The 23933-nt window shown below is 49.2% G+C and overlaps 2 protein-coding genes across 6 annotated transcripts; one reads left to right on the top strand and one right to left on the bottom strand.

Moving 5' to 3' along the window:
- Nucleotides 1–386: 386 nt before the first annotated feature.
- UCK1 (uridine-cytidine kinase 1) lies at nt 387–6163 on the top strand. 2 transcript variants are annotated; one of them, XM_072984929.2, is made up of 7 exons: nt 387–569; nt 1982–2141; nt 2590–2686; nt 3432–3574; nt 4088–4182; nt 4688–4736; nt 5521–6163. In XM_072984929.2, exons 1-7 carry the CDS (start codon nt 402–404, stop codon nt 5706–5708), a joined length of 900 nt encoding a protein of 299 aa, XP_072841030.2. In that variant the 5' UTR covers nt 387–401; the 3' UTR covers nt 5709–6163. The 2 variants fall into 2 exon arrangements, with proteins under 2 accessions (XP_072841030.2, XP_072841031.2); XM_072984930.2 differs by lacking the exon at nt 4088–4182.
- Nucleotides 6164–8755: 2592 nt separating this feature from the next.
- On the bottom strand, nt 8756–22405 carry POMT1 (protein O-mannosyltransferase 1). Of its 4 annotated transcripts, none has more exons than XM_020794911.3 (20): nt 22333–22405; nt 20807–20952; nt 20129–20235; nt 19850–19900; nt 19106–19252; nt 18479–18590; nt 17497–17562; nt 17320–17413; nt 16324–16479; nt 15886–16016; nt 15525–15620; nt 14421–14513; nt 13970–14066; nt 13116–13208; nt 12846–12966; nt 12477–12574; nt 12126–12239; nt 10077–10203; nt 9385–9562; nt 8756–9072 (listed from the first exon to the last, which is right to left on the bottom strand). In XM_020794911.3, exons 2-20 carry the CDS (start codon nt 20926–20928, stop codon nt 8898–8900), a joined length of 2178 nt encoding a protein of 725 aa, XP_020650570.3. In that variant the 5' UTR covers nt 20929–20952; nt 22333–22405; the 3' UTR covers nt 8756–8897. The 4 variants fall into 4 exon arrangements, 3 of the variants coding, with proteins under 3 accessions (XP_020650570.3, XP_072841021.2, XP_072841020.2); XM_072984920.2 differs by lacking the exon at nt 22333–22405 and adding an exon at nt 22256–22324; XM_072984919.2 differs by lacking the exon at nt 22333–22405 and adding an exon at nt 21184–21396.
- Between the last annotated feature and the right edge of the window lie 1528 nt (nt 22406–23933).

Below are 23933 nucleotides of genomic sequence, written 5' to 3'. Positions count from 1 at the left end.
AATAAAAAATTTCCTTGGGGGAAAGATTCCTCCTGGCCCCTTTTCAGGCAAAGGGGGTTCCTTTCGCCTTCATCTCGGTTAGAGCTGACATGGAAGTAGCAAAGGTACTGTAGATAGATAGATATATATACCTTTGCAACCTCCCCCCCCCCCAAAAAAAAAGCCGCCTGGGAGGAAAGGCGGGCGGGGCGGGGCGTCCCTTTGGGCAACAACGGCGCCGTCCCAAGGGGGCGCCCCCTAGAGGAAGGGCAGGGGAAAGGCCCGTGCGTCTGCGAGCCCCGGCTTTTGTGGCCCTGCCCCCTTCCTCTGCGGTCGCGACTCCATTTCCCGGCGTGCCCCGCGGCCTGCCCGGGCGGCGTTCTTCCCCGCCCTTCTCTCTCTCGCGCGCGGCCTGCCGGGAGATGGAGTTCGCTCCCCCCTTTTTCTTCCGCCCTCCCCTCCCCGCCTGCAATGCCCGGGACGAGATGGCCGCGGCGGGCGGTGGTGGCGGCGGGGCGGTCGGGGACCCGGAGCGGCCTCACCCGCGGCCCTTCCTCATCGGCGTGAGCGGAGGCACCGCCAGCGGAAAGGTGAGGGCAGACGGGGGGGGCGAGGGCAGAGGAGAAAAAGGGGGGGCACCTCCCGGCAGCGCCCCGTGTTGCAGGCGGGGGAGAGAAGGAGAGGGAGGGAGAGGGGAAGGGAAATAAAGCCCCCCCCCCGCACACACACACACACACACACACACGCCTGCCTGCGCTCGGTCGGGCTCTTCCCCCAAAGGAGCCCTCAAACCCCCCCCCGGTGCAATTGGGGGGGGAGAAAGGAGAGGCGCGTTTCTGCCCGTTTGCGCAGCTCCCCTTTTGGGCTTGGGCTTTGCTTTTGCAAAATTGCCCTTCCAGCGGGGGGGGGAGGAGGCGTTTGGGGGGGGGGCGGGAGGGCCCTCACCCCCCACGGGGGTCCCCGAAGGCCCCCCCCGTTGTCTCCGGGCCGGCGAGGGGCCCCTCCGGCCGCGGGCGGCGGCGTCCCCGGGGGGGGGGCTGAATGGGGGTCCCGAGGGGGGGGAGAGGAAACAAGGAGGGGTTTTTTTACCCCCCTGTGGACACCGAGGGGGGAGTCGGCCCTGCAAAGGTTTGTTTTTTTGGGGAGGTGGCCCGCCCCTTCCTTCCTTTCCCACCCCCCAGCAGTGGCCTCCCTTTGAGCACCGCCTGAAAGGTTAAAACCAGGCTTTCGCCCCCCCCCCCTTTGCTTCCCGGGCGGCGAGCGGGATGGCGGCCCCAATCCATGCACACGAAAGGGCCGACTCGCTTCCTTTACAACCGGGGGGGGGGCGCGACCAAGGAAGGGGGTGGAAATCTCCCCCCCCCCTCTTTTAGGGCGCAGTTAAGTGGCTGATCCTGGAGGTGTCTTAACCCCATCTATACAGTTACTCCTTTGACGCGGGCGGGGGGGAGTTGTCATCTGAATTGCTCCTTCTATCACACCCCCTATCTTTTCTAGTGGTTGATTAGGTCCCTCCGGTGGCTGCAGAGCCCGAGGGTGGGGAGTTCGAGTCCCCCACCCCTCCTTGACAGGGGCTGGACTGGATGGCCTTATTGGGGGGGGGGGTCGGGTCTCTTCCAGCGCTGCTGTTCTAAGATGACCGTCTGTTGTAGGGCTGGCTTGCTTTCATCCAGGGAGAGGAATCCATCATCTGTCGTTGCTCTCGCCTCTTGTTTTTTGGGGTTGCTTGTCTTTAAAGGGAAATGCGGTGTTACTCATAGCATGGTCTCTGGCTCCCTCTAGTGGCCCGTTCTGGGGGCTTCATTAGAAATAGATGCTGGGTTTGTTTTTTCTTTTAACAGTTTTAATATAGATAGAGGGGGGGGTCCTCCTTGTACACAACCGATAGACGAGACCATACAGAGAAGGCAGAATCCGACACAGGCCGCCGTCCTGCTCTCACCCGGCTCCTGATGGTTGGTTTTATTTTATTTTCTCCTCCCCTCCCTCGGGTCCCTCGAAGTCCACCGTCTGCGAGAAGATCATGGAGCTGCTGGGCCAGAACGAGGTGGACCATCGCCAGCGCAAAGTGGTCATCCTCAGCCAGGACCGGTTCTACAAGGCCCTCACGGCCGAACAGAAAGCCAAAGCGCTGAAGGGGCAGTACAACTTCGACCACCCAGGTACGGATTGGTGCCTCCCGCCCTCGCTCGGGAGACCTTAAGAGGGAGGAAAGGAACTCGCCCCCAGGACCCGCTCCTGTGGGTTAGTGGCCCTCCCTCAAGGGCACTGGCTTCTCTCTCTCACACACACACACACACACACACACCCCAACACCTCCCCAATGCAGGTATAAATACACATATAAAGTACATGTGTTAAAAAATCAAAGCAGGATACATACAAGGTCACAGAATAAAGAAGTCTTGCCTTGGTTCATCATTTGCAACGAGAGGAGCTGCTTCCAGCAGGCTGGCCTCGTGTTCTCCCACCCACTCACTCACCCCATAACTCCCCTCGCCGCCCTTTTCCTCTTGAGTAGAGCCCAGGACCCCCCAACTGTCTCTCTCCCCGCAGCCTGTCTTAGAAGGTGCTTTCAAACTCCTTTTCTCGGTTCAAAACACCCTGCAGATGCTTTTGACAACGAGTTGATGCAGACGACCTTGAAGAATATCGTGGACGGCCAGGCGGTGGAGGTCCCGACCTACGATTTTGTGACCCACTCCAGGTCAGTGTCCCGAGAGGCACTTTTATTATTTTCCTGCTGCCACAGAACGTGGCGGGTCAGCCGTTCTGGCTGGGGCTGGAGGTGGCCAGGCTGAAGAAGACTGCAAGGGCATCATGAGAAGCAGTGTCCTGGACTACAATCATCATCACCATCATCATGGATTTCCCTGTGTGGGGCTGTTGACAGAAACCCAGTGTAGCCTAGAAAGTTTGCTTGACGCTGTTCGCACTCAGTAGGATCTGGGACGATGCCGAGGGTCCCTTTTTCGCTATACAGATTTGCACAATGGCGTCCCTGCCCCATCCGGGAGCCGTGATGATGCTGCCAGTGTTAGGCTCCATCATTTTGAGTTCTTAGAGGAGGTTTTTAGGGTCAGGGAGAATTTTCTGTTGGAAGTTTCCTTGCTGTGCTGTAAGTTGGACCCATAGTATAATGGATTTAATCTTATTATGATTTTCTTTTAAATTACGCTGGACATCTTACCCAAAGGTAAGATGTTGCACTTAGTCTCCTGGGATTTTGTGAACTCACAAAATAATTGTATTACGTCAGACGCATGTCTCTTGGGAAGCCATTGGATAGCAATGGCCACCCGCTCTGGCCACAGCAGTTAAGGGTCAGGAATGATGGGAGTCGTGTCCCGTCCCCCCCGACATTCAGAGGCTCGCCACAGCCCCCGTTCTTGCATGATCCCGTTATTCAGCCGCGTCTTGAGCCTCCGTCTCCCATTCTGTGCTGCATGCAGGCTGCCCGAGACCACGATGGTCTACCCGGCCGACGTGGTCCTTTTCGAAGGGATTCTGGTGTTCTACAATCAAGACATCAGGGACATGTTCCATCTCCGCCTCTTTGTGGACACCGACTCTGACGTCCGGCTCTCCCGGAGAGGTGAGGGTGGGACACGCGGCGGACGCTCAGCTTGGAGGGGGTGTCCCGCAGCCTCCTCGCTGGAAGGAGCCGGTCCTTCCTTGTGTGGCCCAGGGAGACCCAAGAGTTTCAGACACCGGGATTTGGGACCGAGCTGCGAGGGGATTATATATTCCCGCAAATTAGGGTTATAGGTGACAGAACGACGGGTCTTCGACGCATTTCTGCAATACCTTTGTAAGCAAAGGCAGTAAAATTCTCAGTATGTTGTTAGATTGTACCGTCCGAGGTCCCTAAATGAATTTCCCATCAAAGATTCCTTCATTCTGAAGAACAAAGTGAACAATTTCCTCCTCCGAAGAATAAGCTTTTGCCCACCCACTCCCCCAAAAAACAACCCTAAAATCCCACCCACACCCCTTAATAGCATTGGCTGGAGCATTCTGGCACTTAATCGGCCAGTGTTTTTTTCTTTCTCTTATTCCCTGTGCTCTGAATACAACTTAACTGGCTTTTAAAAAAAAAATTCTGCAGTTCTTCGAGATATGAAGCGGGGAAGGGACTTGGAGCAGATTTTGACCCAATACACCACTTTCGTCAAGCCGGCCTTTGAAGAATTCTGCCTGCCGGTAGGTGACATTTTCTTCAGCCTCGGTTTCAGAGCCAAAGCCTCGATCTCTTCTCCTTCGTCGAAAGATAGGAGGCTGTTTGATGCCCTAAAACAGGTTCTTCGCCCCAGACGCTGCCTGCTCGGCCTGGTAACCCCTCCCCGTGTTCTCGGGCAAAGAGATGTTTCACACACACACACACACCCAATTCCCTGCCACGGATCCTTTTCACGTCCACGGGTTGAATGCAGGACGCGCTTTCGCACGAAAAGGCATAGCCCCCATCCCATTAAAAATCTGGATTCTTGTAAGACAAACAGGTCTCTTCTGGAGGGACCCTCCCCATGGATTGCAGCAGGTCTCCTCAGATGCACAGAGTGCTTGCTTCATGCATCTGAGGAATGGGCTGGGCTGTGAACCCGTCACGGCTTCTGACAAAATAAATTTGTTCCCTTCAAAAATGCGGCACGGCTCACCTTCCTGGGCTGTGGTTTTTGCGAAGCCTGATTCTGTTTTTCACCCGCAGACGAAGAAATACGCAGACGTGATTATCCCTCGCGGCGTCGACAACATGGGTAAGGGATCCGCGCGTTTTCGCCCTCTCTTGGGCTTAAGCCTCCCGAAATGGAACCGCCTGTTCTATTCCCGCCCTATCGGCCTCGCCTGGTCGCTCCTTCGCTAACAACGGAAAAGAAAAACACACCCTTTGTCATTCAAGGGCGGCACCAGAGCTGAGCGTTTTCCTCTTGTGAGGATCGGCCCGGCTCGGTCCCAACGGGAAGGTCTTTAAAACTCTTCTCCCCCCCATTACAACTCTTTCACGCAAGGATGCAGACCACCCATCTCTTACTGGTCAAAATATATTTAATGGGACCATCGTTTATTTCTTCTCCTGCCACGTACATCTGTCTCGTATTGTGGTTCTAAATCATTGAGTGGCCCCGGGATGCTGTTTTAACTCGCCCGGAGTTTAGGCATGGCAGGTATTTAATGTATTTCATTTATGAAGCGTTGGAGGACCGTCCGGATGCAAGCAGACGTTCAGCGAGGCTGCTATAAATAAACAGCAGCCGTCCGATGCTTCAGTCTGGGGGGGGGGGGGAAGGATGAGTGGCGGCCACCGATGGGAGGGGAAGTGGAAGACCGTATCGGACCCATCGGTACATTTTCGGCTGTAATTAGGGGCTCACGGCATGCGTCAAAAGCCACCTTAAGCCATTCTTGGCCGAGTTTCCGCAGAGGTAACGTTAAGTTTGCGAGAGTTATTAACAGGATTTACGGTGTTGCTTAAAATGCACGGATTAAGTGGCTTGCCCCCCCCCCCCCGGCCCTAACGGCCTCTTCCTCCTCCTCTTGCAGTCGCCATCAACCTGATTGTGCAGCACATCCAGGACATCCTGAACGGAGACCTCGGCCGGTGGCAGCGCGGGGCCATCAACGGCCACGGACGCTCCTCCAAGCGGCCCTTCCCGGACCAGGTGGACGGCGGCCCCCTCCTGGCCCCCAGCAAGCGCTCCCACCTGGAGTCCAGCAGCCGCCCCCACTGAGGAGGCTGGACCACCACCCCCACCCCCCGACCGGAGGGAGGCTCCCTCTGCGCCCGACCGGACTGCCGACAGGTTTTGGGGTTCCCTTTCGAGGTCTCTCAAAGGGGACGGGGCGGCTTCCCCAAGACTGGAAGAAGAAGGAAGTCTTCCCCACAAAGACACTTCCATCCATTTTTTAAAAGAACCTGCCTCCTGCTCAAGGTCTTCCCTGCGCCCCACCCTCGAGGGACGTCACCCTTAAGTGATACACCCCCCCTCCCCCGGTCTGTCCCTTCCCCCCCCCTTCCAGTTCAGTTTTACCACCACTGGTGAGTGGGGCTGGGTGTGAAGCCTTACACTGTCCCTTTGAAGCAAGACACTTAAGGGCTGCTTTTTATTTAAAAAGAAAGGACACTAACATTTATCAAGGTGACTTTGTAACGGCCAACGTGACATTAAAGTAAGATTTGCACGTATTAGTTTGAGAGCGGAGAGGCTTCTAGAGAGCAAGGGGTGCTCTCTCAGCCTCCCCAAAACATCCCCTTTGTGTGTGTGTGTGTGTGTTTTGTGGCGTCCACTCAGAACCAACTTACAGCAACCCCTAGTAAGGCTTCCAAGGTAAGTGAGATATTTAAAGAGTGGTTCCACTTCCCCAGGGAGTTTTCCCATGGCCAAGATCCGAACTCGGTGCTTCAGAGTCCCAGCCCACCACCCTACACTGGGAATCCTCAAAACATCTGTACCCCTTCCATTTTTGTCTCAACCCCCACCCCCAAAAACTTTTGGGAGCATCTGGCTAAGGTGGCAAAAATTAAAAATGTTTGCCTAGCTCCAACGTGTTTGAGGTGGGACCTTGTAGCCGGAGGTTCCCAAGGACAGCAGGGCCTGCCCTTGGCTCTTGGACCGAGAGGCCTTGAGCTGTTCACCAACAGAGACCTGGGGGGGGGGTTCTTTACGCTTTCTTCCTCCCTTTGACATTCACAACATGGATATAAGTATTTTATTAAAATATGTGTTGATATAAGCAAGAAATCCGACGGAGAGATTAGGTCTCAGGATGTAGAAAGATGTAAATAATCTTTATTCTGATTTTAAAATGTCCAGTGTGTTTCGGCCCAGGAGCAATGTTTGGGGGGGGGAACAGAAATAAATGACTTAGGAGCGCTAGGCTCAGGAACAACTGTAACCCTCTATAACTAATGCTCATTTTTAAATTCATATAGACAACGCTGTATCACATTCAGTGTTTTTATATAAATTCTTCAGAACATGTTATTTCCGCTCCTAATAGTCACAGTCTGCCAATATGAATTGATAACAATGTACACGATACATACTAAAGTTTTAGACTCTCAGCTTCGTTCCCTCATTTTGGCCCCTATGCCAGCTCCACGGCCGGGTTAGAAGCCGTGTTTCAGGTGGAGTGAATTTATATGAATTTAAATATGAGCATCAGTTATAGACAGCTAGGGTTGCCCTGAGCCTGGTGTTTATAAATGATTTCTGTTTTCCATACAGCTCCCAAAGGCGGCCTGGGGCCGAAACATATGGAGCATTTTTAAATCACATCTTTCTACATCCAGAGACCTAAGTCTGACTCATTTGGATTCCTGTTAGGATTGGATGTACCAGTTCCTTTAGTTTCTGCTTTCTATAAACAAGAGCAGGTTTTTCGCTAATGCAGAGAGAGAGAGGAAAAAAAAAGAGGACCCACCTTCGCTTCCTGCGGCTGGACGGAGTTTCTGGGAGGCCAGTTAGGCAGGCGGGCTAAAAACGGTCGGCTCCTTCCCCTTGGTGCAAACATCCTTTCTCCTCCACCCCATCCAAGCGCCGTGTTACGGCCTGCGTGATGTGTTGTGTGGATGCCTGACGGGAAGTGTGGCTGAAAACGGGGTTCTCCCCCTCACATGGAAAAACCAAGCCCAACTCTGTGGGTTTGGCTTTGTGCGTCAATAAAAGACATCTGAAATGACATGGTTTCTCTTACGTGTTTTTTTTTAAGTAGGCAATATAAGAAACGCGGTTCAGTGCAAGGGCTATGAAGGTCTCCAGGCCTTGAGCCAGAGAAACGGGTTCACAGAATGTGTCAAAGAGGAGGTACCTTGTACACTAAACAGTGAAACAAAATCTAAAGACTCTCCAGTATTGTTGCCCCTTAACAACATAGATTTTTTGAGCAGATGACGGTCCTTTCTTCAGATGCCTAGTATTCCTCTCCATCTTCCCCTCCCGCCTGATGTCTGTAAACCAGTGGCTAAAATATATTTGACTCCAGCTTTGAGGCAATGGATGGTAATCCACACACACAAAAAATCTCCCTGCAAGTCTTTAAGGTGTAACCATAGTTCTGTTACACACTCCACTTCGCAAGGGGCAGGTGTCTTTGTTATGCCCTAGAGCAAGTGGGTGCTCCGTGGGCACAATTTCTGCGGGCACCGTCAGAAGCCGGAGGTGGTGCAAGGTGAGAAGGACCTGCACTCTCCCTGCTCTCAGGAGGATACTGGGCAGGGGGCTGTCGCTTAAAAAAGACACATCTCTTTGACAATTACCTGAACGGGCCGGGAACTTCGGACCCCTCTCGGGGAGGGGGGGCTATTTCGGCCAGGAAGTTCAGGGCCAGGCTTGAAAGGAGCCCTCCTTTGCAACCCCCCTGTACCCCCCAAGTCCTAACTGACTATCAGGGGAATGTTAAGATACTACAGCTTCACTACAGCTAGCCAGTCTGACATCTAGCAAAGCTGTGAAACCTTGGAACTAGACGCAGCTAGAATACTTTCTACAAAAGTTTACAAGTTGTTGGTTTTTTTGTTGGTACTTTAAAAAAATCTCCCCATTCGTGTGTTCCCCGACAGATGTGCTCCAGAAGTAAACATAAATATTTTTAAATGGTATTTAAGTCGGAGGTGAGCAGAAACCTCAAGTCCACCCTAGCAGCAAACTCTTTTCGCATTCTTTCCAAGCTCGGAGAATACGTGCCGTCTCTGAAGAGAACCGGGCTTTGCCTGTTCCAACAGCAGGAATCCCGCCCGGTTCGCTAGGAGGCGGGCTAAACTTCCACCGTGGGTCCAACCCCACCCGTTTGTTAGCTTCCTGTGTTGTGCGGCGGCATCCCCTCCCTTGCCCCCCTCCCTGTGCCGGCATCGTCCCTTCTCAACACGGCTCGTGCTCCTGCCCACCTGTCGGACGGACGGGCGGCTTCTGCCCTCGCGCCTAGCGTTTCTTGATCAGGATGTCCCAGCTGTCCTTCCAGCGCAGACTCTGGAGCTCGCCTTTGGAGAGTGGGGGCTCGCCGTAGGTGAGGGGCCGGAACGTGTGATAGGTCAGGTAAACGGAAGAGAACCAGGCCACCACGAAGGCGCTGTGCATGCTCTTGGAGAGCTTGGATCTAAAGAGAGGAGGGAAGACAGGCAGGTGCTGAAAGCAAACCCATGACGAGGCATCTAGCAGGACCGAAAGGGAGGAAGGAAGCCGTCCGGCTCGGAGTCGGTCTGTTAGCTTGGCCCTGTTCACAGCAGGCACCCGCAGCTGCCCAGCAGGTCTCCGTCCCATTTGGAGATTAAAACCCGGGCGCTTCGGAGCGTTATCGGTGTGAACTCTTCCCTAAAGGCAGCAAAACTGCGTTCCTTCGGGACCAGCCCATCTCGACCGGCCCACCTCCTCCCCAGAGGGACGAAACTTCCCAGCACAAAAGACCCACCTGCAGAGATAGTCACTCATGTGCTGCAGGATGATGGGGATCAGGAGGATTTGGAAAGAGAGGGCGGGCAGGTAATGGTAGAGGAACAAGGTCTTCTCCATCAGGAAGAAAGGCAGGTAATTCACGGCCCAGCCGCCCACACACAGGCCCCCGGCCAACACCCACTGCTGCCAGGCCTCTGTGGAAACGGGAAAGAGGGAGAAGGGGCGCTGGAGGATTTTGCCCGTGGCAGAAATGTGAGGAAAATGCTAGAAGTGAAAGCTGCAAAGGGCCATGTAGACACGCTGAAAGGCCTAACACTTAAATCTTTTTTGGGCCAAAAAAAAAAAAAAAAAGGCAAGAGACGTAGGTCTTGCAAAACTCCGGAACTGTGATTTACCTTTTAAGCAGGCAAGAAAGCTCACCTGCTGCTTTTACTGCCTGTAAAAATAACCATCCTTTAAAAACCTGAGAGTGGACTTGCAGGCACTTGTTTCATTTATGCATTTATTTATGTGTGGCCTACAGGTTGTCCAGGGGCAGACCCTAAAGATTCCTGCCTTGAGCAGGGGGTTCAAGCCTGCCTTCCAACTCTATGCTTCTGAGTTGCCCACTCCTGCTGTAAGCCATGAAAATAACAAGTGGGCAAGCTTGGGGGGACAAGGACACGGCGGGAAGGGAGGGAGGGAGACGCAAAACCCCGAAGATCAGACCTGGAGGGATGTCGTGGAGGTGCCGCCGCCGCCGCACGAGGTACCACAGGAAAAGGGCCACGTACACCGCCGTTGCCACGTTAGCTGAAGTCCATGTGACGACGTTCCCCAAAAGGTGGATCTGGGCCTGTTAAAAAAAAAAAGAGGCTCAAAGACATGTTCTTTGTTATCGGGTATCCTGCTTTTCCTCCAGTAAGCTTAAGGTGGTCGTGCACGGATCTCTTCCTCTTCCCTTTCTTGACCCAGGAGGAGGAGGAGGAGGAGCAGGACCTGTTCTTGGTCGTCCCAGAGTGGCCATCATGGGCTCAAGCCAAAGGGAGCCAGATTTAGGCTGAATATCGGGGGGGGGGAACGTCCTAACTGCTATAGCACTATGACAACAGAACCCATAACCTCGGGGAGGGGGGGGGCGAGCGCTCCCGTGCTGGAGGCCTTCGAGAGGAAAGACCGACCACCAGATCAAGGGGCTTTTGCCCATCTTTTCCCTTTTAAGGTGTGCCAGATTAACTTTTTCACTGCATTGACGCAGGCTGGCCATCAAACATGCAGCCCTCCTCGGTCCCTTCACTCCACAAGAGGAGTAAACCTCAGGAAAATAGCTTTCTGTTTGCCCAGACCTTTTGAATGCGGCTGTTATTTAAATCCTGTTTAGCTTTATAGTTCTTTATACCTTTGCTTTGTTTTACGTGCTCTGGCTCTGTGGGTTTTATGGACTCATTGACTCTCTATTTTAATTTATTGCTTTGATTCTGTTCTTAGTTTTAATTTGCTATTGTTACTACAGTCAGACTAGTTTACGTCCCAAGTTATAATTTTTCTAAAGTTTGCTGCAAGGTTTTATTTAGGATCTGGGATCTGAATGGAAATTAAAATAGGCAGCAAAAAATAACAGCAGTTTCCCCTTTAAGGAACTAAGTCTCATCTTTCCACACCTGTAATAATTTCTAAACATTGTTACTCCTACCAGTCCAAGCAGTTAATCCTGATCAAGAACTGCTATTCAGATTGTTCTCAAAATGCCAGATTTATCATCCCCAATATGTCTTTCAGAATTCCATTTTTCCCCCAAGGAGGATTTAAAACAAACAAACAAAAAAACCCACAAGAAAAAAAATATTAATTCAGATACTTCATATACATACAGGTATCTTGTGTGAAAGATTTACAATAAGCCGTTTACTTACACCTCAAAAATTGCAAACATATGCTAGCAGCTCCTCAAATTAGTACCAAGGCGACATATTCACGTTTCTGCCTGCCATCATTCCTTTTAAAAGAATTCACCCCCTTATTCTGAGCCATCAATTCACAAACCTACAATGGCCTCCCATTCAAGATAAAAAACAGCTTAAAAAAACACTCCCCTGGTAAGTGAAAACAGACTGTTTTCTGGCTTTAAATGCACATTTCTCTATGGAAAAAAATGCTGGTTTTACTTACTTCTGGCATTGCAAATATTCAGCAGTGCTGTTCCCAGAAAAAAACAAAGGGGGAAAACCTTCTCTGCTCCTGAATGGTGGCAGGTGTGGAAAGACAGCCCCCCCCCCGTTCTTAAAGGGGAAACAGGATTATTTTTGCTGCTTGATTTAATTTCCATTCCTGCCTCTGATCCTAAACAAAAACCTCCTAGCCAGGGCCTGGGTTCAAGGTCCCCCTTTAACCCTTTAGGCATGATCTGGCTTTCCAACGTCCAAAAGGTTGATGGGAGTGGCCCGTCTTCTCTGCTTTCGAGAGAGACCCTTCTTTTATGGAATGCGGGTCGTGGCAAAACCAGGCCTTTGGAAAAGGACCGGAAAAAGCTTCTGTTCCCTTACGCTGGCCAAGGACTCGCTCAGGTCCTTCTTGGGCGGACTTTGGTCTGCAGGTAACCGTTTGGTGTCAATGGAAGATGTTGTAGTCCCAGACCCCCCACTCCGATTTGCTTTCGCATGTTGGAAAATGCAAAACGCCAAAGATCTGGAGGGCACCGTCTGGAAGGAGGGCAGGGGGCTTTTTTTCTCTTAACTGACCCTGGGAGGGAGACGGACACAGTGCAAAGGGAGACGCTACCCCTGAGCTGGCGTGGAACCAATAGGCGATGTTCGTATCCAGGGTGATCCAGTCTAAGGGGGAAGAGCTGTACTTGTGTTCGGTGTCTTCGTTTTTCAGAGTGAGGATCTTCCACTGGAACAGAAGAGTGGCAAGCGTGGGTCAGAGCGGGGCTCCCCTCCGCCTTCTCCTGATGGCCCTGCGAGGCGGGCCAGGCTGAGAGGGTCACCCACTGAATTTCACTGGCTGAGGGGGGGACTCGAACCCTGCGCTCTCTCAGGGAGCAGAACACTTTAATTCCCCAAGGGGCTTCGGCGGCACCATCCCGCCTCCCCCTCAACACACAAACCCCTCCCCAGCCCGTTCTTTCACCTGGAGCTCTGTGAACCTGGCCAGGAAGCTGAGGTTCTGGCTGATGCTGATCTGCGTGGGGGAGTGCAGCTCCACCTCCCTCTCCTTCTGCTCTTGGCCTGCGAAGGATTGAGACGCTCAGGCGGACGGGAAGGGAGGGACCGTCTCCCCATAAACGAGCACAGAGAGAAACGGGGGGGGGGGGGGTTCCAGACTTCGAAGACTGCAACCCTCCCAAATCTTCTCACTTTCAGGCTGGCGAGCTGACGCTGATACAAGCCAGCTGGCATCTCGGTTCAATCCTGCCTGTGAAAGGGGGGGGGTCTTCATTTCTTTTTTGGGGGAGGAGGTAGGTTGGATTAAGGGTGACAGCCATGGTTTGAAACTTACTTTTCCCGTATCTGTGCTCCTCTACGTTCCACAGCATGCTCTGATGGTAGCCTTTGGAAATTTTTTCTCCCACAACCTCCAGCTGTCGGTAGCCCCACTCGGGCAAAGAGAGGCCACTGAGCTGGGGGACGACAAGAGGAGACGGCGGTCGGCTTTCAGCATTCACACACACACACACACACACACACACACACATACATGGTATGTCAGTCTTCTTTCTTTCTTTCTTTCTTTCTTTCTTTTCTGCACGATCAATTACAGGAAACATACCTTAAGCACAGCTGAGGTGTTCACGTGGACAAACCTCACTTCGGAGAGGATGGTCTTCCACACATCGCCGTCTGTTTCCCGGTTCACAATTTCCTACAACAGGAAATGGCCGCTTGGAGCTTTTTCTTCCTGTTACGGAGGCGTCTGTGGCTGTCTTTACCTTTCTCAAGGGTTATCCTGCGCCCCCACCCCTGGCTACTGGGTCGGAGAAGGATAGCGATCTCCTTTCGGCTGGACAATACGCTCCTCTCTGAGAAGGGACGCCTTAATGCGATGTTGATGCACTCTACGTGATCCACAATATTCCAGCAGCACCTGAAACACCTTCTGACTGATCCTGGATATAACTAGTTAAGAGCACTATATACTGTAGTAGGAACTTCTGATCCACAAGATCAGGATGCACTTATTCACTTATCCACAGTCTAAAAATATTAAAAATACTAAAACAAACCTCCCATAAATACTGTATATATTTCTAACAACGAGGTTATTAGAACTGGCTACTGGAGGGAGCTAGAGATCATGCTACTACATATAGCAGCAGTAATATATTTCCATGATGCCACTACCAGAACTGGCCACTAGAGGGAGGCAGAGACCATACTACCAGTATGTATAGCGTTTGCTATTACCTGCGTTTTCCAGTATCCACGGTGGAGGAGCCTGAAATTTATCTCCAATGGAGGTGGGAGGGGGGCTATTATACCCTTGTTCCCACCAGGCAAATGTATGTATTTCTCTATAAATACAAGGAAGCCTTTTTTTTTTTTTGGAAATGCAACTATCCTGCAGTCATTTGCTAGCAATATTCTGCCCTTTCAAGACCCCATCAGAAGCCGTTTTCCACTCACTACTCTCCAGAGGTTCTGAGCTGGCATGGAGATGTTGTAATCAATGTAACAGGAAACCTCCTGAGAGTGGGGGCTCAGGGGCGCTGCCACGTCGTGCCTGGGAAGACAGAAACCGGGGGGGGGGGAGGAAATGGAGGTCGAAAGTCAAGCACGCCCCTCCACCACCCGCTCAGCACGCTGGGTAAGATGGCTTGCAGCCGAGTTTGTTTACTGAGATTGGGTTTGTTTGAGGTTTTTTTAGTCCCTTGCCAGTAGTCGGGCGGGATAAAAATATTATGAATAAAATGAAATAAATGCGCTGAGTCACTTTGGAAAGAAAGACCATGCGGGAGCATGTTTCCAACAGCTGCAATTGGTCTGAGTCAGATATTACTGACGCGGGAGATCTGATCCGTAGATCCTTAACTGGGCTGTAAAATCATTCCAGGAGGAGAGCAAGCAGAGGGCTCACGTGTTAAGGTAGCGCGTCGTGATCCCGTGGACCAACTGGACGATGCTGCCGTGCCGCACGGGGCGTGGGGGGTTGCTGACCACCAGCTGCTGCCTGAGGGAGAAAATGCACAGAGGGAGACTTGAATGCCAGGAAACCCAGACCTGGCCACAAAAGAGAGCCAAGCGGTGAAGCAGAAAAAGGGCAAAGCAAGAGCAGAGAAGAGTCAGGGGAGAAATCTCTCAGGACAGGCCTGGGAGGAAAAATTCCTAAAGCCTCGCGGCTATAAAAGCAAGCTAGAAGAAGGGACAGTGCTGAAAACTGATTTACAACCACCGCCACCACCCCATGTTTGTGGCCGTCCAGGAGTATCGGCACATTCAGAATTCATCCATTTAAAAAAAAAATCAATCAGCGCCACACAAAAAAAAAACAATCCAGCTGCAACTGGCTGAAGCTCTAGGAATGATGGGTTTGTCAAAAAGATTTTCCCCTCTGAAAAAGTTTTCTGTTTTTGCTGACGCACGTCTCTTAATATTGTTTCCACTGGTCAAGTTTTACGGCTGGCTTTTAACAGGCTAATCACGGCGATCACCTTGAGCAAGTCTGTTTCTGCAGTCAAAGTGTAATTTCCTGTTGGCTTTTTAGCCAAGAGGGAAACCCATTCTGAGACCTTGCCATAGATATTTTAATATGCTGTGCACAGATATTATAAGCAAGCAAACAAATATAAATTCAATGGGAAACAGGCTCTAAACCCACACATTTTGCCAGTGGAACCTGGGCCAACAATCTGAGGTGCAACTTCACCGCAGATCCCTGCACTCCAGCGACACCTGGAATCTGATATGAGAGTCTGTCTCTTCCTTTTGATTAATGCGAGTTACTTTGAAGGACAGTTATTATCTAGAAAGTGGGATGAAAATAGACAAAAATAAGAAAGTTTTTGTGTCCACCATCCTTTATTTTTTTAAAAAAACAGGCCTCGAAGAAGCTGCCGTAGATAAAAGCTGACCTGCTTGGCTAGATGAACAGCCTGAGGTTGCTGACACGGGCCAAAATCTCGCGGCTCAATTCACCCCCATGTGCTGAGTGAACACGTGTTTGGAAAGCTTCTGTACTCACGTCCCCGGGTCCTTCACAATCCACCAGTTATTCACGTCCTTGAAAGGATAGCAGGTCACCTGCTGCTGATGGGAGCTTCCACGGCCATTTAAGTACCTGCCAAGAGGGAAGACGGAGGGAGAGTAACACCAGTTAAAAGACACACTTTTACAAGGGCAGTCCAGCATCGGGCAACACTCCCCGGGGGAGGCCTGGCTCTGTCACGGCACCAGCCACTAACACAGACAAAGAGTGTTTGGTCCACCCAATGGCCATGAGGCACCCTTGCTGGGTTTCGTGAAGCAGGCCCTCCTGAATCTCTTTTTTGTTTTCTGCCCATGACAGGCCACCCTCGCCCGCCACCGATCTGCCCTCCCCTCACCTGATGGGATACGTGTTCTTGTGCGAATGCAACCAGCAGGGCACGGGCTTGCCTAAGACGTTCCGCAGGGTGATCTGGGAGCCGTAGGCCACCTCCAGGGGCTGGCCTTGAGTGATCCGAGCCAGACCGCCCTAGAAAGAACCACCAAACTTTAAATCCACAGGTGGGGGAGAGAAGGGAAGGGCTGTTTTAGGCTCAGCCCCCGCCCCCAATTGTGGAGGAGACTCAAAACAGCTTCAAAGATGGCCAAGGGGGTAACCGTATGTCTAAGCCACCTTGCTTCCTTTCTCATTTGCTTAATACAAGTGAGATTATACACTAAACCAAATAGGTGGCAGCACTAGCTTTTAGAAATATATTAAGTGATTGCAATAAACAAGCCACTTTGATAATAAGTTTCCACTTGTCAAATAACGCTCGCCGCCCTCCTTTCCTCACCTCTAAGCTTGCTTGGAAAGCGCTGCTCATGATCTGGTCGTGCGGCCCAGAGCGATAGAGCAAAGCCAAATGGATGTAGAAGAAAGAGAGGTAGATGGCTACTGGGATGACCACAAGGGCTAGCATTCTGGCTAGCAAATGGCACAGCAGAGAAACCTAAGAAGAAGAAGAAAAAGAGATGGAAGAATATTACTCACGACTCATAACCCAAGGCCTAGAAATGGCCAACTTGTAGAGAAGCCCATGATGTACAGGGCCCCCTTAGTGACTTTATGTAATCCTAAGGGTCAAATTAGACAAGATGTTTAGCATGTATTTAGAAGACATGCTCCCTAAAGTGATGAAATATATCTGTTTGTCACAGCATACATTCTTCCCCATCTATACATCTTCATTTAGTATGTTTTGTTTTGTGACTGGTTACCAGAAGATAGAAACGGGTTTGGAAGTAACACTGCTGATTCAATCCCCATTATCAGAGGGGAAAAGGTATTAATCACAGGAAATATGCTTTTTCCTAAACTTCTAGTTTGACCCCAAGAAATTTATGCCATGTCACTTACTCCTGACATACACAGACAACAAAATTCTGACTACCACAGTTCAACCAAGGTTTTCAGTTACGTCTACCTGGGCCAGAATGGATGTCATTAAAAGCGCAACATGGTTTCCTGTACCGGCTGCATATGCCCACCCCACCCACCCCGGTTGAAGCAACCACCTTGCATACCTGACAAAGCAGGCTCTGGCAGATAAAAAGCCCACAACAAACTACATCAGTTTTAAGGTGCTACTTTTTTTTAATGCTGAAACAGAATGGCTTCTCTATCACAGGACCAGAAACCCTTTTAGGATTCAATAAATTCTCCCACACACACACCCCATTGTGCTGGTGGAACAGACCTGCAATGCTCTGGAAGGCATTTCATCAGCCTGAAAAACGCCTCCTAAACCTGACAGCATGACATGCATACGACCAGAAGGTTGGCTACTCACATTGGACAAGGTCTGATCCCCAATCAGCTGCCAGGAATGGACTCCTGCGATGACCAAAAGCAGGCTGTATGTGAAGAGGCCTGTATATTTCACCCTGGAAAGAAAGAAAGTTTCTTAATGCCTCCTGGTAGCTGTGCCAGACACAATTAAGATAGTCAAGCAATCAATGTAACTTACCCGACTGCACAGGAGCAGCAAAATCCTGTGAGGAGTAGCCAGAACCACCATCTTGTGGAAAACGGACTGGAGGAAGACAATGAAACCATGTGCATCCACATATAAATAAACTATGGGCAAACCACTGGACTTACTGTTCATGATTTTTATTTTCCTGAAGAAGCCCTTGACTAAAGACAAACATTTGTGGTTGTTTCTCAGTTTCAGGAACGGAAGCCAGATTTAGGCTGAATATCAGGAAAAACCTCCTAACAGAGCAGTAAAACAATGGGACCCATGACCTCAGGGGGAGGTGGCGAGCGATTCCAAGGCTGGAGGCCTTCAAGAGAAAGTTGGACCACCCTCTGCCCGATCTGCTTGGATCTGAATTCCTGCCTTGAGCCAGGGGGTGGACTGGATGGCTTTAGAGGCCCCTTCCGACTCCATGATTCTAGGATTCTCTGACTCTAAGACAATATCATCTAGCTTTCACCCTGCTTATGCAGCAGCAAAACATTATAGATACATGCAAACAACAACTTTAGTTCCACAACGGCTGGTCCTATTTTAGTCAAAAGAGCACAATCCACAGACAAAGAGGCAGTGTCAGTCATCTAATGGAAATTCACTCTTTTGTAGAAATACAACATATACGCACCTCAAAATTAAAGAGTTTAGGAAGCAACCCTCAATGGGAAGGATCTCAACAGGGCTCAGAAAATCTGTCTAGCAATGGGCTGGAATGTCCAAAACATCCCTTGCTTTGTTGCAGATCGCACTTGTAACCACCAAACCGCTCCTGAAGGGGGTGTGCTTTTAGAATAATATTTTTTTTTAAAAAAAGAATATAAACTCAGCTTCTATGGGAAAGCTTAGTCAAGATGCAGGATCTTTCCAGAATGGCAAAACAGGCCATATAACATTTGTCCATTTTACAGTGAGCTAAACCCTCTAAAGGGAAATCCACAGCTCCTAATCCAACAAGTTTGAAAAGTGTTTTTACCTTTGTTTCTGTGAATTGTAGAACATCAGATAGGATAAGATGGCCAAGAGTATGAAAAAGATTAAGAGGGACTCCATCAGCATCAGTCGAGACTGAGTGATCAGGGAATTCTCTGTTAGAAAACAAGGGGTGGAAATTTTCGGTTATTTTGAATCTCCGTGATCAATTTCCACTTCAGCAGCAAAAAGACGTCAAAACAAGTTCTTCCGGGTACCCGAGCTACAAGCGCAATCCTCTACGTGTACCAAGTCACTTTGGTTCAAGGATGTTTACAAACAAGACTGCTATATTTGTTATATTACATTCAATAAAATAGCATTTAATTATTTTTTTAATGTTTAACTTACTATGTTTTTAATTCTGTTTTTAATAGTGTGAACCCCCTTGGGTTCCTTTATCGGGAGAAAGGCGGCCTATAAATAAACTAACAAACAAATAACAAAGAAATGTTTAAGGAGCAAAGTGTCATTATTGGCAAACAGGGCAGCCATAAAATCAAAACCCAAAGCAACCCCCTTGCAGCTGGCTGAACACAATTTGGCACCAGTGAGAAGTACAGAACTCACCGAAACGGCAAAGAATTAATTAAAGGCAGAGGGTCACTGGCAGAAGAGAACGATTCCTTACCAAACAGAAACAGCAGAGCAGCGCCAAGAGCCACGATGTGAGAGAAATGCAGCTCCACCAGGATTTGGTAAGCCAGGGGAATACACAGGGCTCCGGCGAGTGCGGGCAACAGCCGTAGGGCCCAAACGGGCACATTAGAACTATATTCTGAAATAGTGTGAAATACAAGCGTTAGAAAGTAAGGTGTGGCATGATTAATACTATCAGCTCAAGACAAATCTCTTGTTTTCCAGCCTTAATGAAGAGAGAGACTGTTTTCCTTTCATCTATGGGACCTTTTATACAAGAGGAAGCATCTGAGTGGACTTGTCACAAAAGCTCACGTTAAAATGTAGCAGTGACTCTTGGAGGTGCTGCAACGTTTTTGCAGTCTTCATTTTTTATATTTTCTTTTGTTGTTGCCTGATCTATTAAAAAATTAAACCAGCTAAGTCCAACATGGCCAGCGCTGTCATGTGCTCAAGTTACAAAGTCAGATTTAGGCTTGATATGAAGAAAAACTTCTTAATGGTTAGAGCAGTACGACAATGGAAAAGAGTTACCTCTGTGGTGCTTTCATGCCAGAGACCTTCAAGAGAGAATTAGATAACCACCCATCCGATCGGCTTTGATTGGAATCCCTGCCTTGAGCAGGGGGTTGGACTCGATGGGCCCCTTATAGGCCCCTTCCAATTCTATTTATCCTATGATTCTATGCTGCCTTGCAGAATGAATGCATCAGAACTTATCGGAAGGATCTCTTACCTGCTCCAATCCTGTTCCACAAGAAATTGCCATCAAATCCACCTAAGTAACCTAAAAATACAGAGAGAGGGAGATAGTCTGCTTTCACGCTGCATCAGCCACGTTTATTACCTGCAGAAATTAAGCTTTGTCTTTCCACTGACATCACTTTATGGCTCCTGGGGAATAAGTTTTCATGAGAAGGCAGAAGCATTTCTCAGCTCTTGCTGTTTCACCTGTGTCAACTTTCACAACAGGCTTTTTACCACAAACGTAACATTCAGGGAAAATCATCCTTACCTCCAAATGCCAGAAGCAGGTGGCCGAACGGAGGTCCACTGTCATCCACAAAGAAAATCCGCTTCATGTACAGAGAGAGGAATTGGCCATAGTAAACTTCATCAAAACTGAAGGAGAGCAGAAGAAAAAGAAATGTTCTCAATACACAGTCAAGGAACGGGGTGGGAAGGTGTTTGTTTGTGTTTGGTCTTGCTTGCTGCATATAAAAATAAAACACACTAAATTAAAGGATACGTAAGGAAAAATCACCAGCTTAAAAAAAACACGGACAGACAAACCTCTTTCAATACTTGAGAGAGCACTGTTTCTAAAAATGTGCTAAATACATCAAATAGTTGGACCCACAGTGAAGGGGTGTCACAGATAGGAATTGGGGGGGAGGAATATCTTCCCCCAATGTTTCAAATTTCATGCATTTGACCACCTCACCAGTTCCACCCGCTGTCATCACAACTCCGACTATCACAACGAACAGGTAAATGGCAACAAAAGCACAAATCCTTTTGGCTTTCAGACAAGCCACGGAGGAAGTGCGTACCGACGGTATAATTACTATGAGCTTGCACAAGTGCATTTTTCAAGAGTGTGTACGTCAAGCCAATTTTGTGAATTTTGTTCTATGGGTATACTATGTATATACTTACAATGACAATAAATAAATTTATTTGATTCACTTACACCACAGCTCGAGGGTAGGACAGAGCCCACAGGCGACTTATTAAGCCCAGCACCCCCAAAACCACCAGGTTCACGTTGATCTCCACAGAAAAGACCACGGGGTGCTTCAGGAATCCAAGCATCTTGGCATAGCGAGTTTGTTGAGTCTAAGAGGAAGGAAAAGGGGGCATTTTATAGAGATCCATGCACTGTGGGGGGGGGGGTTGGTTGGAGGGAACGCTTCATTTTTTGTGGTGACATACACTGGCCACAAACCAGTCCTATTACTGAGACCCAAAACTGCCCAAACTGTCTTTCCTTACACACACACACACACCTCGGTCTCCTTAAAAACTTGATCCGGAGGGCAAGAGAACACGCTGGAACTATGAACTTACCCATTTTAGCTTTTAAATATTGTCTTTTAATGGCAGTAAGCCACCTTGGGTCCTTTTCCAGAGAAAGGTGGGATAAAAATATTTAAAAATCAAAATAAATACATAAATGTCTGCTGCCAGAAGTACAAAAGGAAAAAAAAAGGCGTTTAATTGTTAAGAATAATGAGCCCTCCCCTTTTTTTTACCACCAGTTTTTACCTAGCAAAAAAAAAACCCTTGTACGGCCGTAATAAAAGTGGCAGCCTTTAAAAGCAACACAGGACTCTTCGGCTGTTTTGCTTTGCTGCGAAAGGTCGAGGGTCTCTTTGGCTGCAGAACCAGAAGGGTTAGGAGTTCGATTCCTGCCACTGGGCCTTCTGCACAGGAGCTGGACCGGATGACCCCTTAGGGTCCCTTCCAGCCCCGCAGTTCTAAGATGATGATGGTCCTTAATGAATTATTGGATAGCTTGGTGGTTTAGGTCTCTGAGAGCTGAGAGTTCGAATCCTCCCTCTGAGCCAGCCCCTCCGCAGCTCTAAGATGAGGATGATGAGACCCCGTTGACGGGCTTAAGTTTCTGCCTTTGAGACACGTGAAGGCAAAAGAACCCTTTGGTTTGTTTTGGGGTTTATTTTTATTTTTTTTTTTTGGTCAGGGAATGAGGTAGACTGTTCCTCGAGGTGGAGGCTCCCTTTAGCAAAATCCCTTCTGTTTTCCTTCCCAGAGGCAACCATTCCTCCCTCCCATCTTCCCCGCCCCCTCATGAAAACCATCATATTCTCTCTTTTTTTCGGTCCCTGGTCCTTATTTTATTCCCGCCTTCTTTTTATTTTGGGGCAAATTCGGGTCCAAAACGCCGAAGGAAGCCCTGGAAATATAGACCGACATAAAGAGATATCGCTGTATTAATTCGTCCTTAAGCAACGGTAACGTCTCCTCTCTTTTTTATTAAAAAAGGAAAGATAAAATTTCCCTCAGGGGAATTTGCCGCTCCCTCACGGCCATAGCCGCGGCCCTAACCACTTCGCCCCCCCTTCCCCGCTAAATGAGCCCGTCCGGTTCCCAGGATGGACAAGGCGGAACTGGGCTGTACCAATGTCAAAACGGGGTCCGTCTCTCTTTGCCCCCCCACAGCGCGAGGTCACGTGGCTAGTCCGCGAGTCGACTCACCTCCCCTCAGGAGAACGCGGCCTCAAAGCCGCTTTACGCGGGAGGATGTGACGTCACCACGCCCCCCGGAATGGGCGGGGCTAGAGGGCCATTCAGGGCCTTCGACGTTACTATGGTGACGGAGCCTGCGCTTTCTTGGCCTGCCTTTTCTGAGCTGGGCCTTGTGCTTGTGCAAGCTGGGTTTTTTTTTGGACTTCAAGTCCTAGCATTCGGCGGCCTGCGGGGGATTCTGGGAGATGTAGTCCAGGCGCCTAAACCTGCATGCCTCAAGGGCGCATTAGTCCTCAATTCTTTCTTCTAAATGTAATTCCGCCTAGAGTAATCTTAACTGATTAGATAGGTGGGAGATATATATAAAAATAAATAAATAAATAAATAAATAAATAAATAAATAAATAAATTCCGGAATTAATAGAAGCAATGAAAACATATTTAGCCATCCATATCTTGACAGCTGCAAGAATTCTCTTTGCTAGACATTGGGAAGACCCGGAGAATCCATCACAAGACGAGTTAATAGCAAAAAATTCTGGACATGGTGGAAATGGATAAATTATGAGAATGGCTGGAACCTTCAGGGGATCGAGAAACTTGGCCAAGAACTGGCATTATTTGGGGTTTCTCCTTTCAAGCAAGCATCATCTTGCAGATTCACTAAATTGCATTCTTGGGAAGGGTCACCTCTTTCCAGAAAGTCCTTAAGTGTCATGTTGGTGCACAACACGACAGTTGACGTTCATACTTGCACATTGTGAAAATTACTTTTCCAGGTTATATTTTGCAAAATAACTCAAGTCAGCAAGGCCCTCTTCGACTCTTAATTACAGCCAATTACAGTCGTTCCATCCAGTTAAAACTATTTTCACATTGGTTGTTAATTGTCCAAACTGTAAATATTAATAAGGGGAATCTGAACATATTTTTTTTTGCCCCCTTTCTCTCCTTCCATCTTCCTAGCCTTGGGTATCATGCTTTTCAGACAGTACACAAAGCAGGGCCTTATTACAGAAAGGATGCTGGGCCTTTTTTTACATCCCAGGTGAGTACAATGTAGTGCTCACCCAGGTGTTCTTGGACTACAACTCCCAGAAACCTTCACCTCCAGCTGTGGTGGCTTGGATTTCTGGGTGTTGCAAATCCAGGTGTAATTGGACCAAGTATCAAGACTACAGAAGACGAGGATTCGTTGATGTTTGGCCATGGACACCGGAAGGAAGAGTGTAAATAGGTCTTGCACACCCCGAAAACCTAACGAGGGTTGCTCAAAGTCAGAAGCGACTCGATAAGCACAGAAAAACCAATTAAGTTCCCGGGTTCCTAACCTCTGTACTGCGAGAGAAAAATGCCAATGTCGTCACGCACAGCCTGCTTTTTTAGTTTTTTTTATTTAAATAAGGAGAATTCTTTCATATGGAAAGAGCTAATACAATCACATATTTGAAAGGATAAACGATAGGAACTGAAAACAAGAAAAGGGCGAGAGAGAGAGAGAGAGAGAGAGCGCACGCGCACGTTGCCGCCACCAGCTCGGCGCTTCTGTGAGATCAGAGAGACATCCAAGTCCATGTTAAAAAGTTCCCCGGAAAGGTTTCGAACATGTC

Source organism: Pogona vitticeps, chromosome ZW-PAR, assembly GCF_051106095.1.
Source record: "Pogona vitticeps strain Pit_001003342236 chromosome ZW-PAR, PviZW2.1, whole genome shotgun sequence".
NCBI lineage: Eukaryota > Metazoa > Chordata > Lepidosauria > Squamata > Agamidae > Pogona > Pogona vitticeps.
Note: the sequence above shows the minus strand (reverse complement) of the source record. Positions and strands in the feature narration are given on the sequence as shown.

What these genes read in the sequence shown, in the direction of transcription:
- UCK1 (XM_072984930.2), top strand. Translation starts at nt 402, where the DNA reads ATGGAGTTCGCTCCCCCCTTTTTCTTCCGCCCTCCCCTCCCCGCCTGC. An exon ending in CGTCCGGCTCTCCCGGAGAG is followed by an intron (nt 3,575 to 4,687) that starts GTGAGGGTGGGA and finishes TTTCACCCGCAG; the next exon opens with ACGAAGAAATACGCAGACGT. An exon ending in TCGCGGCGTCGACAACATGG is followed by an intron (nt 4,737 to 5,520) that starts GTAAGGGATCCG and finishes CTCCTCTTGCAG; the next exon opens with TCGCCATCAACCTGATTGTG.
- POMT1 (XM_020794911.3), bottom strand. Translation starts at nt 20,928, where the DNA reads ATGCTTGGATTCCTGAAGCACCCCGTGGTCTTTTCTGTGGAGATCAAC. An exon ending in GGGATCAGACCTTGTCCAAT is followed by an intron (nt 16,480 to 17,319) that starts GTGAGTAGCCAA and finishes TCTTCTTCTTAG; the next exon opens with GTTTCTCTGCTGTGCCATTT. An exon ending in CCAGGTTCACAGAGCTCCAG is followed by an intron (nt 12,240 to 12,476) that starts GTGAAAGAACGG and finishes CTTCTGTTCCAG; the next exon opens with TGGAAGATCCTCACTCTGAA.